Source organism: Hypanus sabinus, chromosome 17 (genome assembly GCF_030144855.1).
Source record: "Hypanus sabinus isolate sHypSab1 chromosome 17, sHypSab1.hap1, whole genome shotgun sequence".
NCBI classification, from domain to species: Eukaryota; Metazoa; Chordata; class Chondrichthyes; order Myliobatiformes; family Dasyatidae; genus Hypanus; species Hypanus sabinus.
In genome coordinates, this window is record NC_082722.1 from 17,008,171 (window position 1) to 17,027,391 (window position 19,221).

Genomic DNA, 19,221 nt, shown 5'->3' on the forward strand with positions numbered 1-19,221 from the left:
TTAGTAAGGAGAAAGGAAGGCAAAACACCTTCTCATATAATAAAAATTAATAATAGTCAACACCTGAGTTTAAACAACGAATTGAAGGTTTTGAAAATAATTCAGAAAAGGTCCCCACAATGTTTGAAAGTCTTGATGAGATTCAGAAATTGAACAATGAATCGCCTCTAAATCTAAACAGAACGTCATATAACCATTGAGCATGAGTAGAAGGAAAACCATCTTTCCATTTAAACAAAAGTGTCCTCCTAGCTATAAGAGAGCTAAAGGCCAAAATATGTAAATCAGATGCCTTCAGCTTAATATCTTGTCCTGCAACAATACTGAATAGGGCCATCAGAGGGTTAGGCTTAAAATTGACCTTAAAAAGTAAGGAAAAAGGTTGAAAAGCTTCCTTCCAATATTTTTCAAGATTCGGACAAGTCCAAAACACATGAATTAATGAAGCTTCTCCATTATTACATCTGTCACAGTAGGGAGATATGTCTGAATAAAAATGAGATAGCTTATCCTTAGTCATATAAACTCTATGTACCACATTAAATTGTATGAGGGAATGACGAGCACATAGTGATGAAGTATTAACCAGTTTAAAAGTTTCATTCCAAGTTTCCTCAGATATTGATGTCTGTAAATCTTGTTCCCAGAGATTCTTAATTTTTGTCTAAAGGAACATTCCTCGTCTCCAGTAACGTACCATAAATATTAGATATTGAACCATTATGAAAAGTTGTCAAACTAAAAATTATGTCTAGTAAGTTCTTATCTGAACTTATAGGAAATGTGCATAATTGAGATCTTTAAAAGTCTCTGATTTGCAAAAATCTAAAAAAGTGAGTTTAGGGTAAGCTATATTTGGCTGACAATTGCTCAAATGAAAAAAGGTTTCCTCCAACAAACAGATCTCAAAAACATTTAATACCCACCCAACCTGCCCCATTCTTTAAAAACTAAATCAGTCATGGAGGGTTTAAAAAATTGAATAAATGGGACTTGAAAGGAAAAATCTCAATAAACAAAAGTGTTCTCTAAATTGTATCCAGATCCGCAGAGTATGTTTAACTATTAAATTATCAGTTAGTTTACTTACAAATAAAGGAAGTGAGGATCCAAGAAGAGAAATAATAGAAAATTTAAGAGAGTTAGCTTCTAAAGAGACCCATACCAGACAATCTACATGATTAATATAATATAGCCAAAACGTAAGATAACGTATATTGGGTAAAGCTAAACCTCCAGACTTCTTAGATTTTTGAAGATAAACTTTATTTAAATGAGGATGTTTATTTTTCCACATACAAGGATAAAATAGAATCAAGAGAGTCAAAAACAAATTTAGGAATAAAAGCGGGTAAAACCTGAAAAAGATATATAAATTTGGTAGAATATTCATTTTAATAGAATTAATTCGTCCAACCAACGATATTGAAAGAGGTGACCAATTTAATGATATCCTTTTTACATGATTCAATAAAGTAAGAAAGTTTTCTTTAAACAGGTGTTTGTAATTCTTAGTGACTGTTGCACCCAAATAAGTAAGTTGATTCCTTACAACTTTAAAAGGGAGATTAGTATTAATTAATACCAAATTACTTAAGGAAATAATTCACTCTTATGTAGGTTCAATTTACATAATGAAAACTGGCTAAAATGGGACAGTGAAGAAAGTACGCAAGGTAACGAAGTCTCAACATTAGAGATAAACAGCAATATATCATCAGCGTAAAGCGAAATTTTGTAATACCTCTCCTTAAAATATCACAGATATCATTAGATTCACAAAAAGCAATGACAAGGGGTTCTAAAGCTAACTCAAAGAGCAAAGGACTCAACAGACAGCCTTGTCTAGTTCCGCAGTTTAAATGTTTAAAATTTTAAATGGTTTGGAATTTTAAAAATTAGTAAGAACCCGAGCAGGAGATAAATAAATTTAATCTATTGAATAAAATCTGGTCCAAAATTAAATTTTTCTAAGGTTTTAAATAAATAATTCAATTCAACCCTATCGAAGGCCTTCTCAGCATCTAAGGATATCACACATTCCGATGTCTCCTGGGAGGGAGAGTAAATAAAATTTAACACATGGCGTATATTAAAATGGGAATGTCGGTTTCTAATAAATCGAGTCTGATCATCAGAATTAATAGAAGGTAGAAAATTTTCAATCCTACGAGCCAGAACTTTAGAAAGGATTTTAGTATCAGCATTGAGTAATGAAATTGGCCTATATGAAGAGCATTCAGTTAGCTTGTACTTCTTTAGGCTAAGTGAAATAGAGGATTCATAGAAAGATTGAGGAAAGCTACCCAATTTGAAAGAATCAAGAAAGACTAAGTGAGACTGTAGTACAACTAATAAAGAAAAAGCTATATAAAATTCTCCAGAAAATCCATCTGGACCTGGAACCTTCCCTGAGTGTAGTGAACGTATAGCCTCAGCAATTTCCTCATAAGAAATGGCTTGATCCATCTGTTTACAATTATCTGCAGAAAGTGCAGGGATATTTAATTGATCTAGAAAATTATTCATTACAGTATTATCTTTATAAAATCAGAACTATAGTTTAGAATAGAATTCTCTAAAGGTATCATTTATTTCAGAATGATCAGTTGTCCCATCACCACTAGTTTTGCAAATTTGTCGTTTAACTACAGAAGTTTTTAAATTGGTTGGCCAATACTTTGCCCGATTTATCTCATTGAATGTAAAATTGAGTTTTATCTTTAAGAAGTTGAGTTTCAATTGGATATTTACAGAAGATCATATTTAGTTTTTACTTCAACACATCTTTTATATAAAACAGGATCTGGAGCTATAGCATTTTTTTGATCTAATTGTTTCAATTGATTGGCTAATTCAATTATTTATTTATTAGCTTTATTCTTAACACTCACAGTATAAGAAATAATTTGTCCTCTAATATAGGCCTTGAAAGTACCCCATACAATAAGATTAAAAGTCTCTTCCTTTTTATTCACTTCAAAATCTGTTTGTTGAGGAAGACCAGGGAGATTTAAAGATAGAAATACAGGAGCATGATCTGAAACAGCAATCTCTTTATATTCACAAGAATGAACATGAAATCATTTGACTATCAATTAAAAAAATAATCAATTCTGGAATATGTATGATGAACATGGGGGAAAAAAAACAAGTACTCCCAATCTGAAGGATGTAAGATGCAGGAAACGCCAAACATCACCAATACCACATTTCAATAAAAAAAAATGAATAAACAAAGCTGATTTATTAAGAGATGCTGGTTTAGAAGATGATCGGTCTAAAATTGGGTCTAGCCAGCAGTTAAAATCTCCTCCCATCACCAAAGAATAAAGACTCAGATCAAGTAAAAATGAAAAAAAAAGCTCAAAGAATCCTAGATCATTTACATTTGGGGCATACACATTGACAAATACTATTAATTTAATATCTAGTTTCCCTGAAACTATAACAAAACGTCCATTAGGATCAGACACTACGTTGGACAAAGGAAAGTGTATTATCTATAAGAATCGAAACTCCTCTAGATTTGGCCTGAAAAGACAAATGAAAACAAAGTCTGCTCCAAGAGTTTAAAAAAAGTAGATTATCACATTTGCATATGTGAGTTTCCTGTAAAAAATAACAGGGACCTTAAATTTCCTAATATAAGCAAAAATCTTATTGCATTTAACAGGGTGATTTAATCCTTTCACATTAAAACTAAATAGATTAATAAGTTTGTTCCATTTTTAATATTATTTAAAGAGAGGGTTAAAATGCAAGTTAAAACCAATCCATAAACCTTGAGAAATGGTAACCAAGCAACAAGTTGGCTAAAAAAAAATTCAAAAACTGCTTCTGAGAAAAAAAACCATACCCTCGCCCACCTCCCAAAGAAAGAAAACTGACCTATAGAAAGCTGGCATCTATAACTACGGACAACCCCTCAAAAAAGAAACCTGGTAATCACTCCAATTAGTTTCAAGGTTATTTATATTCCAACCTAGACTAAACAATATCCAAACAAGAAATTCAATTCGCATATATCAAAAATACAGTATTAAAAATACAAAAGGAAACTAGTTACAAAGGTTTAAAAAATGTAAGATACAATTATTCATACAGAAAGACATTAAACATCTAATCTTATATCTTCATGAAAAAACAGGCTAAGCAGTTAGCTTTCAAATTTAAAAAATCTTTATGTTTCAGCATTCCAATGAAACCGTTTGAAGGATCCATCTTTAATAAGCTTCTCAGTCAAACTGGGTACCCAAGGGATGGGTTAAAACCCTTGCTAAAACAATTCCAACAAAGCTTGTTTAAACTTAGCACATTCCTGCATAACCTCAAGCAAATAGTCTCTGAGAATCTTAATATTCCACCCTATAATGGATCATGCCCCTTCGATGGGATTTGTGAATTAAAAGTTTCTCATTTAATCTTGTGTCTTCATGCAAGTTGACTCGAGAGGCTTTGACGAGAAGAGGCTGAGGACAAGCTTCAGTCCGAGTGAGGTAAGTCCGGTTAAGTTCCTTTCAAAGGAGAAAGTTTCAAAAGTTGAGGCAAGTATTGAGTAGGTCATGGCAGCTGAGATCAGGCCCGTGGTTTGTTCATCCTGCAGCATCTGGGAAATCAGGGATACTTCCAGTGTCCCTGACGACTATGTGTGCAGGAAGTGTGTCCAACTGTAGCTTCTGGCAGACTGCAGTGAACGTCTGGAGCTGCGATTGGATTCATACTGGAGCAACTGCGATGCTGAGAAAGTTCAGTGAGTTGGCCACACCGCAGGTAAAGGCTACACAGGCAGAAAGGGAAGGGGTGGCCACTAGGCAGGTAGTGCAGGAGTCCACTGAGGTCATCCCCCCTCCGAAACAGATATACTGTTTTGGACACTGTTGGGGGAGATGTCTTATCAGGGGAAGGCAGCAGCAGCCGAGTTCATTGCACCATGGGTGGCTCTGCGGCACAGGAGGGAAGGAAAAGGAGTGGGTGAGCTATAGTGATAGGGGAATCGACTGTAAGGGGAATAGATAGGCGTTTCTGCGGCCACAAATGAGACTCCAGGATGGTATGTGGCCTCCCTGGTGCAAGGGTCAAGGATGTCTCTGAGCGGCTGCAAGACGTTCTGGAATGGGAGGGTGAACAGCCAGTGGTCGTGGTGCACATAGGTACCAACGACATAGGTAAAAAACAGAATGAGGTCCTACAAGGTGAATTTAGGGAGTTAGGAGATAAACTAAAAAGTAGGACAACAAAGGTAATAATCTCTGGATTACTACCAGTGCCATGTGCTAGTCAGAGTAGAAATAGGAGGATATTTCAGATGAATATGTGGCTTGAAAAATGGTGCAAGGGGGAGGGATTCAAATTTCTGGGGCATTGAAACCAGTTCTGGGGGAGGTGGGACCTGTACAAACAGGACGGTCTGCACCTGGGCTGGACTGGAACCAATGTCCTAGGGGGAGCGTTTGCTACTGCTGTTCAGGAGGCTTTAAACTAATGTGGCAGGGGGATGGGAACAAGTGCAGAGAGACAGAGGGGTATAAAATAAGGGTAAAAGCAAAAAGTAGTAAGGTGAAAAGTAAAAGTGGCAGGCAGGCAAATCCAGGGCAAAAAGCAAAAAGGGCCACTTTTCAACGTAATTGTATAAGGGCTAAGAATGTTGTAAAAACAAACCTGAAGGATTTGTGTGTCAATGCGAGGAGCATTCGTAACAAGGTGGATGAATTGAATGTGCAGATAGTTATTAATGAATATGATATAGTTGGGATCACAGAGACATGGCTCCAGGGTGACCAAGGATGGGAGCTCAACATCCAGGGATATTCAATATTCAGGAGGGATAGACAGGAAAGAAAAGGAGGTGGGGTAGCATTGCTGGTTAGAGAGGAGATTAACTCAATAGAAAGGAAGGACATTAGCCTGGAGGATGTGGAATCGATATGGGTAGAGCTGCATAACACTAAGGGGCAGAAAATGCTGGTGGGAGTTGTGTACAGGCCACCTAACAGTAGTAGTGAGGTTGGGGATGGCATTAAACAGGAAAATATAAATGCATGCAATAAAGGAACAGTAGTTATAATGGGTGACTTCAATCTACATATAGATTGGGTGAACCAAATTGGTAAAGGTGCTGAGGAACCAACTAGAGAGCAGGCCATTCTAGATTGGGTATTGAGCAATGAGGAAGAGTTCGTTGGCAATCTTGTCGTGCGAGGCCCCTTGGGTAACAGTGACCATAATATGGTGGAATTCTTCATTAAGATGGAGAGTGGCATAGTTAATTCATAAACAAAGGTTCTGAACCTAAAGAAGGGTAACTTTGAAGGTATGAGACGTGAATTAGCTAAGATAGACTGGCAAATGATACTTAAACGGAGATATGCAATGGCAAGCGTTTAAAGATCGCATGAATGAACTACAACAATTGTTCATCCCAGTTTGGCAAAAGAATAAACCAGGGAAGGTAGTGCACCTGTGGCTGACAAGGGAAATTAGGGATAGTATCAAGTTCAAAGAAGAAACATACAAATTAGCAAAAAAAAAGCAGCACACCTGAGGACTGGGAGAAATTCAGAGACCAGCAGAGGACAAAGGGCTTAATTAGGAAAGGGAAAAAAGATTATGAGAGAAAGCTGGCAGGGAACATAAAAACTGACTGTAAAAGCTTTTATAGATACAAGAAAAGAAAAAGATTGGTCAAGACAAATGTAGGTCCTTTACAGTCAGAAACAGGTGAATTGATCATAGGGAACAAAGACATGGCAGACTAATTGAATAACTACTTTGGTTCTGTCTTCACTAAGGAGGACATAAATAATCTTCCGGAAATAGTAAGGGACCGAGGGTCTAGTGAGATGGAGGAACTGAGGGAAATGCATGTTAGTAGGGAAGTGGTGTTAGGTAAATTGAAGAGATTAAAGGCAGATAAATTCCCAGGGCCAGATGGTCTGCATCCCAGAGTGCTTAAGGAAGTAGCCCAAGAAATAGTGGATGCATTAGTGATAATTTTTCAAAACTCCTTAGATTCTGGATTAGTTCCTGAGGATTGGAGGGTGGCTAATATAACCCCACTTTTTAAAAAAGGAGGGAGAGAGAAACTGGGGAATTATAGACCGGTTAGTCTGACATTGGTGGTGGGGAAAATTGCTAGAGTCGGTTATCAAAGATGTGATAACAGCATATTTGGAAAGAGGTGAAATCATCGGACAAAGTCAGCATGGATTTGTGAAAGGAAAATCATGTCTGACGAATCTTAAAGAATTTTTTGATTGATGTAACTAGTAGAGTGGATAGGGGAGAGCCAGTGGATGTGGTAAATTTAGATTTTCAAAAAGCTTTTGACAAGGTCCTACACAGGAGATTAGTGTGCAAACTTAAAGCATACGGTATTGGGGGTATGGTATTGATGTGGATAGAGAATTGGTTGGCAGACAGGAAGCAAAGAGTGGGAGTAAATGGGACCTTTTCAGAATGGCAGGCAGTGACTAGTGGGGTACCGCAAGGCTCAGTGCTGGGACTCCAGTTGTTTACGATATATATTAATGATTTAGACGAGGGAATTAAATGCAGCATCTCCAAGTTTGCGGATGACACGAAGCTGGGCAGCGGTGTTAGCTGTGAGGAGGATGCTAAGAGGATGCAGGGTGACTTGGATTGGTTAGGTGAGTGGGCAAATTCATGGCAGATGCAATTTAATGTGGATAAATGTGAGGTTATCCACTCTGGTTGCAAGAACAGGAAAACAGATTATTATCTGAACGGTGGCCGATTAGGAAAAGGGGAGATGCAACAAGACCTGGGTGTCATTGTACACCAGTCATTGAAGGTGGGCATGCAGGTACAGCAGGTGGTGAAAAAGGCGAAAGGTAATTTGGCATTCATAGCAAAAGGATTTGAGTACAGGAGCAGGGAGATTCTACTGCAATTGTACATGGCCTTGGTGAGACCGCACCTAGAATATTGTGTGCAGTTTTGGGCCCCTAATCTGAGGAAAGACATTCTTGCCATAGAGGGAGTACAGAGAAAGTTCACTTGATTGATTCCTGGGATGGCAGGACTTTCATATGAAGAAAGACTGGATCGACTAGGCTTATACTCACTGGAATTTAGAAGATTGAGGGGGAATCTTATTGAAACGTATAAAATTTTAAAGGGATTGGACAGGCTAGATGCAGGAAGATTGTTTCTGATGTTGGGGAAGTCCAGAAAGAGGGGTCACAATTGAAGGATAAAGGGGAAGCCTTTTCGGACCGAGATCAGGAAAAACTTCTTCACACAGAGAGTGGTGAATCTGTGGAATTCTCTGCCACAGGAAACAGTTGAGGCCTGTTCATTGGCTATACTTAAGAGGAAGTTAGATATGGCCCTTGTGGCTAAAGGAATCAGGGGGTATGGAGAGAAAGCAGGTACAGGGTTCTGAGTTGGATGATCAGCCATGATCATCCTGAATGGCGGTGCAGGCTCAAAGGGCTGAATGGCCTACTCCTGCACCTATTTTCTATGTTTCTATGTAAGGACAAACTAAACAGCTAGCCTTCAGATTTTAAAAACCTTTGTTCTTCCACAGTCGAACGAAAACAATCGAAAGAATCATTTTTAAGTGTGATTCTGAGACGATCTGGGTAGTGAAGGGAAGGGTTGAAACCCTTGTTAAAAAAATCGGACATAACTTCTTTGAACTTAACACGTTCCTGCATAACTTCAGGGGAGTAATTTTCAACAATTCTAATCTTGAAACCATGATAATGCCTCTTTGACGAGATTCGCATATAACAGTTCCTTTGTTTTAAATTCATGAAAACAAATTATTACTGATCTTGGTCTATCTCTGTTTGGAGGTCTAAACACGGGAGCTCGATCAATCATAGGCAAAGACGCCAACATTTCCGGAAATAATTCTTGCAGAAAGTTTGCAAAGAATTCCATAGGATGATTATTTTCGATTAACTCTTTGAGACCCAGAACCTGTAGGTTGTTCCATGTTGATAATCTTCTGTCTTAACTTTTCGTTGGATTTCCATTGCTTTTCACAAAGCTTTTGCAGTTCAGCCACTTCTGTTACCAGAGATGACAAAATTGCTTATTTTTTATACATTTATCGTGTTCATTAAGAGTTTGTTGAATAGAATCCAATTTACCACCTATTTGTTTAAATTCAGAGCTGAATTGTTGAAACTTCTCAGAGGCTTCTTGTGTATGACTTTGCAGCAAATCCATAATAGAATCCAAAGATCATCCTTTTTAGTACCTCTGCCACTCCTTGATGTAGCCATAATGAAAAAAATCACACTTAAAAATGTTTCCAGACAGGTTGGAAATAGTAAGATAACTAGAATTGGAGCAACAGGAGATTGCTGTTACTCCATCAGCTACCACCAGGCATTCTTGACTCCAAGCATGCTTAGTAACTCATATGAGCAGACTGTCAAAATCCCTTCCCTGATCACTGTGCATTCTTCTTGAAAGACCATAATCAACAAACTACTTCTCTCATAACAACAAAATGCTGGTAGAACACAGCAGGCTAGGCAGCATCTATAGGGAGAAGCTTCTCCCTATAGATGCTGCCTAGCCTGCTGTGTTCTACCAGCATTTTGTGTGTTGTTGTTTGAATTTCCAGCATCTGCAGATTTCCTCGTGTTTGCTCTCTTATAACACTTTGGCAACTGTTGATGCCCTCCGATTCTTTGTGGGGAAGGCTTGAACATGTAGTGAGTGATCAGTAATAACCAAGATGTTTGCAGCATTGCTGGAATCAGGCTCTATGGATAAGAAATTCACATACACTACATCAAGTAGCTCCGCACACCGTAAATGGAGCAACTCTCGTAGGCAGCTTCTTTCCTGAATACATCAGATGTACAACTTACCTCAGGCTTCATTCAGGGGCTAATAAAACCAATCTCAGACCAATCCACAGGTCTTATTCAAACCCCAAATGACCTGCCTGAAATGACTAACATATTCCTCCAATTCTTCTCAGGAAAAACCACAGGGCTGTCTGGAGGAGACACAACCCTTATTTCTCAACTCCAGTTTGCCTTATTTCCTCATCAGTAGGGGTATGGTAGGTTGCTTCATTTTTTCTACTTGGCCATATCCCTCTTGACAACAGATGACTAAATGGCATCCATAAAAAGATAGTCTTGCCGGACCGCCGCCAATTCTGCAGAACTTAAGGCAGGCAACCGCTTCTTATCCAGAGTGATCAAGTTGCAATATGCTTATGAAACAGCACAACCAGAAACTTCCAAATGATCCTCAACAATCATGCCATAGCCTTGACTCTAATTTCCCTACTGTGGAAAACTGTCACATTGCTTTAACACCACAGGCAGGAATGCCCTCCCACTCTCCATCCATTTCCAGCACCTCATGTGAACGTCAGGACAATGTATCCTCAATGTTCCAGCTTCCCAGCTGATATTTCAGGCTGAAATCATAAGCAGACAACGCCATCAACCGGTGATGACTTGTGGCATCCAACTTTGCCGAAGTCCATGGATTATTGTCAGTCCTTATCTTGAACTTAGCACCATATGAATAATCACTTAACTTATCCACCACAGCCCATTTCAATGCCAGAAACTCTAATTTGAGCATAGGGTAGTTTAATTCGGAGGGTGGCAGACTCTAGCTCAGGCATGGGCAAACTACGGCCCGCTGGCCATACGCTTTTTAGCTTTTTAATCTGGCCCACAGAACTTGATGAAATTATATTAATAAACCTTGTTAACGTTTTTTCCCCACAGTTCTGGCGTTTTCCCAATAGATGACGCACTCTATATACATTTGTGGTGACCCATTTCCTGGCACATCCGAACCGGCTCACAATTAGCCAGCGTTCCGGCTAAGGGAGATAGCCTGCGGGGATTTGCAAGCACAGAGCTTTGGAGCCTCTGCGCAGGGGGGCAGGTTGAAGGAGGCTTAAAAGTGAGGCTGGGGATTTCGAATAAAGTTTTTTTCTTCGACTGCAGTTACCGACTCCGTGTCGTAATTTTAGCGCAGCATGTAGCACACCGCTACACATTGACCTTTGTTGAGGTGCAGCGTATTACTCCACATTTGCGCTTTACTGAACTTCCCAACAACTCATTAATTTTAAGCAAGCCATTAATTTTATCTTCAGGATCTTTAAGTCTATTAGTTTCCAGTGTAACACCTGCAGGTGATCCCTCTTGGTCAAAACAACACTTCAAGTTTTGCCTCTCCAAATCACATACTTGAACAACATCACCAAGTTGTTTATCTTTAAATTCCAAAACAAACTATAACAGACTAGCAAGCACCTTGTTACCTAATCACTGTCCCTTCATCATGGTCAATGCTTCAAAAACCAATCCAGACTTTAAATTTACCTTATTCAAAAGTCCAGTAACACTTTTCTCAATATCTTCAATAATATTCACCTCACCAGCTTTCATCTCATCACTAACTTTTAGAACACCTTCTAACACAAGTGACTGAGAATCCTCACTTTCCACTGGTACCAGGGTTAACCCCTTACTCACTGAACCAAGTCCATCTAACCCAAGGACTACACTCCTTTTTAACCAAATCAGACATCTCAGACCTTTCCTGAGTTTTAACACAAGGTTCAGTACCCTGCAAATCCACAGGTACTTCAACAACCTGAACACAGGCAAACGTGACATCTGCCTCTTCTAGCCTTTCAATACCAGTTGCAGTTTCAAATTCCAAGTTCCCCTGATCCCCCCAGCTACACTCTGGGAAACTCCCATCTGGAGTAAACTCAGCCTTGCGGGTTAAAACAACCTCGTCTGCTAACCCAGCAGATACCCTCAAGGTAGTGGCATCCTTTTCATCTCGGAATGCCCTTACATCATCAGGAACACACTCCTTAAATTCTTCAACTGCAAACAGCTCTTCCAAGCTACATAAATCATCAGTGTCCAACATCTTCCAGTTGTCACATCTGTTTCTCATCTTTGCTCTGTTCCTCCACAAAGTCTTTCCTTGCCAATGAAAAATCTGCCTCGATGCCCTTATGCTCCTTAACTTCACTGTCCCCTAACCCCTTCCGATACAGGGTCGGTAAAAACATCTTAGCTAAATCAACGTCTGCCTCATCTACATCAGGGTTTTTCTCAACAGCCCTTTTCGCCATGCTTCGGATGACTGCACAAGCGGGATAAACTTCAGAATCTGTGGGCGGGTCCTCACTACTTACAGGCTTACTCGTGAGCTAAACTGTTGGGAACAGCTTGTACACGCTGGAATTGAGGAGATTGAGAGGGGATCTGATTGAAACGTTTAAGATAATTAAAGGATTTGATAGGATTGAGGCAGGAAATATGTTCCAGATGTTGGGAGAGTCCAGTACCAGAGGGCATGGATTGAGAATAAGAGGTCAGTTATTTAAAACAGAGTTGAGGAAGAGCTTCTTCTCCCAGAGAGTTGTGGAGGTGTGGAATGCACTGCCTCGGAAGACGGTGGAGGCCAATTCTCTGGATGCTTTCAAGAAGGAGCTGGATAGATATCTGATGGATAGGGGAATCAAGGGATATGGGGACAAGGCAGGGACTGGGTATTGATAGTAGATGATCAGCCATGATGGTGCAGACTCGAGTGGTCTACTTCTGCACCTATTGTCTATTGTCTATTGAACACATACCACCCTGCCAGGTCATTCCAGAGTAAGACATCCACATCACGTATCAGGAGTGCAGACCACACACCGATCGTGACTGGTCTGGATACCAACTCACACCAAAAAGATTTTATGCAACGGTACTGCCTTGGTCCCTTTTCCAACCCCTTTTATCACCATGTCACCGGTCTCAGTCTCAGCACTAAAGTTCAACACACTGCTTAGGATCAGGGACTGAAAAGCCCTAGTGTCTCTCCAGATTCTCACTGGCACTAGGATTGACCCCGCCTTCACAGATACCAACCCAGTCAGAAGAAATTTCTCCCATCCCTCCTGGACTTGGCTTGGCTCCTCCTCCTCCTCCTTCTTTAGCGACATTTCAGCCGGCTTAATGCAGGCAGTTGGGGTTGGTGCCTTTCCCTTTCCTGTCTCTTTCCTTGGAGCCAGACACTTACATGCTACGTGACCAGCTTTCCCAGAATTATAACACGTAAAACTAAGAAACTTCCTTCCAGTCTGCTTTCCCTCCTCCTTATCCTTTCCACTAGTCCCCAGCTTACTCTCTGACTTAGCTGGTGGGCTTTCTCTACCATCCCTGCTACCCCTCTGGTAGCTCTTACTTGGAGGAAATTTTACCTTGTGGGTTAAGGCATACTCGTCTGCTAACTTGGCAGTCGCAGACAGAGTTTCTGCCTCCTTCTCGTCCAAGTACATCCTCATACCCTCAGGGATGCAACTTTTAAACTGCTCAATCAGCATCAATTGTTCTAATTCGTCCAGATCCTCACTAGCCCCTTTTGAGGTGCACCAACACTCAAAGTACATGTGCATTTCACGAGCAAATTCTAAATACGTGCAGCCCCACGGCTTTCTCAAATTCCGGAACCTTTGCCAGTATGCCTCTGGAACCAACTCGTAAATCCTCAGTATAGCCCCTTTTACTTCATCATAATCTTTTGCCTCATCTACAGACAACGCCGAATAGACTTGCTGAGCCTTCCCCTTAAGTACACTCTGTAACAGAGCAGCCCACTTCTCCTTTGGCCAGTCCTGATTCATAGCAACTTTCTCAAAATGGAGGAAGTACCTATTGACATCCATCTCCTCGAATGGGGGTACCAACTTAACCTCCTCACTAACCTTGAACCTTCTGGCTGGGTCTAGCACTTGTCCCCCATCCTACATTGCCTTTAACTTTTCCAGCTCAAACTGCCTCTCTTTCTCCCTTTCATCTCTCTGCCTTTTGGCTTCTTCTCTTTCCTTCTCTGCCTCCAGCTTCCTTATCTGGAACTCATGTTCATACTTTATTTTCTCTGCCTGAAGCTGACCCTCAGCCTCAGTAAGTGCTTTACCCTCAACAAACATCTCCAACGCCTCCTCTTTGAATTTCCCCTTGGCTACGTAATGATGTGCTATTAACAGCTGTCCTGAGCTTTCTTCATGCCAGTGGTCACCTTAATCTTTAACTTCTGAGCAATTCCCACCAGTACCTCCCCCTTAGCCTCATCCAGCCCCTCAAGGGTTGGATCTGCCACAAACTTATTAACCTCAGACTCCATTTCTGCTGTGTTCCTTCTTGGTTTTCCACACAACCAAATTAGATAAGGGAATTTACCCCAATCAATTCAACAGCTCCCCAATGTGATATTCAAATCCTGGACGAGGCCCAAATTTGTCACGTACCCTGTTATCAAACCAGCAGAAATGGAATAAACATTGGAGTCTGGTATTACAGTAACTAAAAGTGTTTATTAGTAAACTAAGTAATATAGTACTATAAAATGCAAATATACATATAAAACAGGTTAGCAATGATATATACAGAAGTGTGGAAATAGGAATCAAAACCAAGCTCTATCGAAGTCTGGGGGTAAATGAATAGACTTAAGATGGTGCAGAGTTCAGCTCAGTTCAGTTTAAGTCGAGGTAGTTGCTGTTGTACCGTTGGGGGAGGGGGGAGGGACAGAGTCAGGACCCTTTGAAGGGTCTTGGCCCGAAACGTCGACAGCGCTTCTACCTATAGATGCTGCCTAGCCTGCTGTGTTCCACCAGCATTTTGTGTATGTTGGTGTTTGAATTTTCAGCATCTGCAGATTTCCTCATGTTTGCTCATTGAGTGTAGGAGTTGGGATGTAATGTTAAAATTGTACAAGACATTGGTGAGGCCGTATTTGGAGTATTGTGTGCAGTTCTGGTCACCGAATTATAGGAAAGATGTCAACAAAATAGAGAAAGTACAGAGATTTACTAGAATGTTACCTGGGTTTCAGCACCTAAGTTACAGAGAAAGGTTGAATAATTTAGGTCTTTATTCTTTGCAACATAGAAGGTTGAGGGGGGGATAGAGGTATTTAAAATTATGAGGGGGACAGATAAGAGTTGACGTGGATAGGCTTTTTCCATTGAGAGTAGGGGAGATTCAAACAAGAGGACATGCGTTGAGAGTTAGGGGGCAAAAGTTTAGGCGTAACACAAGAGGGAACTACTTTACTCAGAGTGGTAGTTGTGTGGAACGAGCTTCTAGTAGAAGTGGTAGAGGCAGGTTCGATATTGTCATTTAAAGTAAAATTGGACAAGTATATGGACAGGAAAGGAATGGAGGGTTATGGGCTGAGTGCAGGTCGGTGGGACTAGGTGAGGGTAAGTGTTCGGCACGGAATAGAAGGGCCAAGCTGGCCTGTTTCCGTGCTGTAATTGTTATATGATTATAGATGGTCTAGCCTCTTCTGTAGCCCTCGTCTCAGTGTAGACTCGAACACTATGAGATCATCCAAGTACACCAGCAAGTTGACGTCCTCAACAGTCTTCTCCATGACATGTTGGAAAGTAACTGGTGCTCCTGATATGCCCTGGGTATTCTCTCAAACTGGAAAACTCCAAACGGACACATAAATGCTATCTTCTCTTTATCAGTTTCATTCATGGGTATCTGATAATACTAACCCTCTGGGGCCAACACACTGAACCATGTTGCTCCACTCAGGCAGGCCAGAGCATCCTCGATCTGTGGAACAGTATACTGGTTGGGGACTATATGTCAGTTCAGTGTCCGATAGTCAATACACATTTGTACCTTCCCATTCTTCTTCCTCTCCACCACTATGGGTGGCCCACAGGGACTCTGACTTAGTGATAATTCCAGCTTATTTCAGTTTCAGTAGATGCTGCCATCTCCACTGATGCTAACCATCCGAGACCTTTCTCTGAAAGGGGTATCACTCGGAGAGTGGGATAAGTACTCTTGGACCAACCCACATCAAGCTCGTCAATAGAAGAACTTAAGTATCTTCTTCTTTTGTCTCCTCTTCCACCCCCTCGGGTACCAAAGCTGAATGACTTTGCTGCTAAACTTTCCCAGGAGACTGTCTCTCTCCCAGTTTTCTCACTGAAAAACTGGACATTACAGTCACCAGGTTATCCTACTTGTACTTGATCCTTTATTTGACACACTTACCCTTGACTAGAAATTTGGAGCTTTAGTTCTGATAATCAGTCCCATGATTACAGTCCCATGTCTGAGGGTGACCTCTCTCCGAGGTGTTTCTGACAATCACTGTCATCCTGTTTACGTGTTCAGCCAAAGGTTTCTGCAGTTCAGGTCTCATCAGCACCCCGGCTAGTCACTGTGACTCTTCATGATCCTCCGGAGCAACCACTAGGAGGGCTTCAGCATCAGGCATTCCAGGGTTAATTGGGTTTCCCGTCACTTTAGCTACTTCCCCAGGACTCGACATAATGGGTTTGGGCTGGGTGTACTACACAGTTCCTCGTTTACGCTCATCATCCAAAAGCAGCTTTGAACACTGAGTGAATGGATAAGGTTTTCAAAAGATTCCCTCCATCTCTCCTTGCATGCCCCCACGAGCCTTCTCGCAATGGGAGTATTTGTTCATACAATAATGGAAGCTTCACTTTTTTCAACCAGACCCAGATAGACCAACACTAATGTATCAAGGGCCTTAGCTACTCCAGCATCTGCTTCTGAAAACTTTTCTGATTATGAGAACTAAAGCTCCAAATTTCTAGTCAAAGGTAAATGTGTCAAATAAAGGATCAAATACAAGTAGGGTAACCTGAGAAACTGCATCAAGAATGGCTCTAGCAAAAATTACCCTCAGTCCTCATCGATACACCCAAGCTTGGTCCCACTAAGCCTTCAGGAATAGGGTTTTACACTTCAGTGTTTTCCTTTATACATTGATTGGAACATGTTCTCTGCAAGACACCTGGCCATTCCCTTGCTGGGTCTCCCCACTGAGTTTCCCAACTTTTTTCTGTTTAAACAGCTGTTGGGTTATTTTCCAAAGGTTTTCCTGTCCTTCACACTACTGCTTGAAATGTCCATTCACACCACAGTTGTAATAGAAAATACCTGTTGCTTCCCTCATCAAAAGACCCTTGTTAACAGCATCCCTCTGCTTAGTACAGCCTACATATGGATCTGGTTTCCTATTACATTTGTCACACTTGGTGGCTGCACTAGGCAACGTCAACCGAGATACCTCTGTTTGAGCTACATTGTGCAAACCCTCACTTGTATGGCATCAGGGATTGTTTCAGCAGAGGCTACGACTGAGGACTGCTGATGGAGGCCTCCCATTTCTCCATCGTATTTTCTTCCTCTCTTATTTCTCTGATCAGCTCAACAAATGAGGGAGGGGGATGAGTCTTAGGAGATATTCTGATTAATTAACCTTGATTGAGCGAATGATATGTGAATGCTACCCATACACAATTATCGGTCAGCAAGGAATATTGTTGTTGAGTGCCGTTGAGTTGTCATAATGGTCATCATTACTATCAGATCATACACCACGTAAAATTACAAGTATATTTATAAATTTCAGTTTTAACATAGTTACTAAGAAAAAAAAAAGGGCCAATTACAGTTAAAGCAGTCCACATGTGCACATGGCCATTGGAACTAGTATCTTCCAAAAGTTGGGTGTAACCATTATGCACGACACTGAATTCTGATCATAAGTCACTGTTAGAGGCTCCCATCTTGGACTCTGTCTTGCGAAGCATTCCTTGCAATTGCAACTTCCCTTCAGATTGAATCCTACGGCCATCTCTCCTGATCTTCTCTTCTTCGCATCTCCCGCCAAAACACTACAAACCTCACCAGTGTTAGTCACAAATCTCTCTCTGTCCAGCTCTCTAGAATCTTCTCCTAATTGCATCATCCTGATTGGTTGTTAACATTCCTAATGCCCCTTATCTTTAACTGAAATCGAAACACTCTACCAGCAGGATACACTGATTTTACAGAAAGCTTCTAGATGAAATACCCCACAGCATTAGCAGTAGACATCTTAACCCAGGGCATTACACCTAGTTAGAGCGGACGTAGAGATATTGTTTCCCATAGTGGGAGAGCCTAGGCACAGCCTCTGAATACAACAAAGTCCCTTTAGAACAGAGACAAAGAGGAATTTCTTTAGCTGGAGGTAAGAATCTTTGGATTTCATCACCACAGACAACTGTGGAGGCGTCACTGGGTATATGTACAGCAGAGGTTGATAAGTTCTTGATTAGTAACAGCATCAATGATTATGGGAAGGAGGCAGGAAAATGGGCTTGAGGGGGATAATAACCACCATGATTGAAGAGCAGATGAGTTTCGATCGGCTGAATGGCCTAATTTGCTTCTATGTCATATGGTCTTTCTATCACTATCTAAAAACTAATTATTATTAATTAGTCAATTATGGTCAATAAAACCAAAGAACTCCCTGACCGCCACTTCAGTTACTTACACTGCCTAGTAAGGCCCTCTAAATATTTACTCTGGAAGTTTCCTGGATATATTTCATAGATTCCCCCTCACCCATCCCCCTAATACTTTGGGTGATCCAAACAATACTGGGGAAATTAAAATTGCCCCCTAATATAACCCTACTATTCTTACAGTTATGATAAATTTCTCTACACACCTGTACAAGTTCCTGCTGACTATCGGGGTGGGGGATGGGGTAGTGGTGTGATCTGTTCTACTTGCTTTGTTTTCATTTAATGAGATGCCAACTAGACCAAAATGCCAGTCATGGTACTAGGGTGGCATCCCCTTTAATGATGTCCTTGAAAATTTAAATATTTGACCAGTAGCAGACAAATTTTCTTTAGGCCTCAAGATCATTTAGCCCTCTCCACAAAACTTCATTTGACCAGGCCGAGAGATAACCCTTTTCAAAGCACTTTCCATTAAATCCAAATTTTATTTTAATCACTACATTTAGAATTTGATATGTAAATTCCCCAATTTTGAAGAACATGTGTGTTGTCATACACGTGAATTGGCAAGAATTGACAGTCAAATAGTCAAGTAGTTTTCAAATAGAGGGGCGTCAAAAAATGCAAATATATTTATAAAATAATTCCTCCACACCAAATGAATATTTGGCCTACAAGTTTATTTTTGAAAAAGCAGATTTTAGAAATTACCTATGCTTACCTGTGCACGATCTTCATCAAATTCCAGGCAGCCCATTCCATCAAGGCGCTGGAGATCAATCCAGCCCTTCCAGATCACACAGACACCATTAAGTATCATGGGAGCTTTCAGGAATACCTTTACAAAGAAGAAGAATGAATTAGAAAAATACAGTTTAACGTTAAACAGA

At 40.6% G+C, this 19,221-nt stretch overlaps 1 protein-coding gene across 3 annotated transcripts in view; it reads right to left on the reverse strand.

Moving 5' to 3' along the window:
* cbfb (core-binding factor subunit beta) overlaps positions 1-19,221 on the reverse strand; it is a 119,325-nt gene that overhangs the window by 38,772 nt on the left and 61,332 nt on the right. For all 3 annotated transcript variants that reach the window (XM_059992616.1, XM_059992615.1, XM_059992614.1), the window contains exon 4: positions 19,053-19,169. In XM_059992616.1, the coding sequence (XP_059848599.1) occupies positions 19,053-19,169 (117 nt within the window). The remainder of the gene's footprint in view (positions 1-19,052; positions 19,170-19,221) is intronic.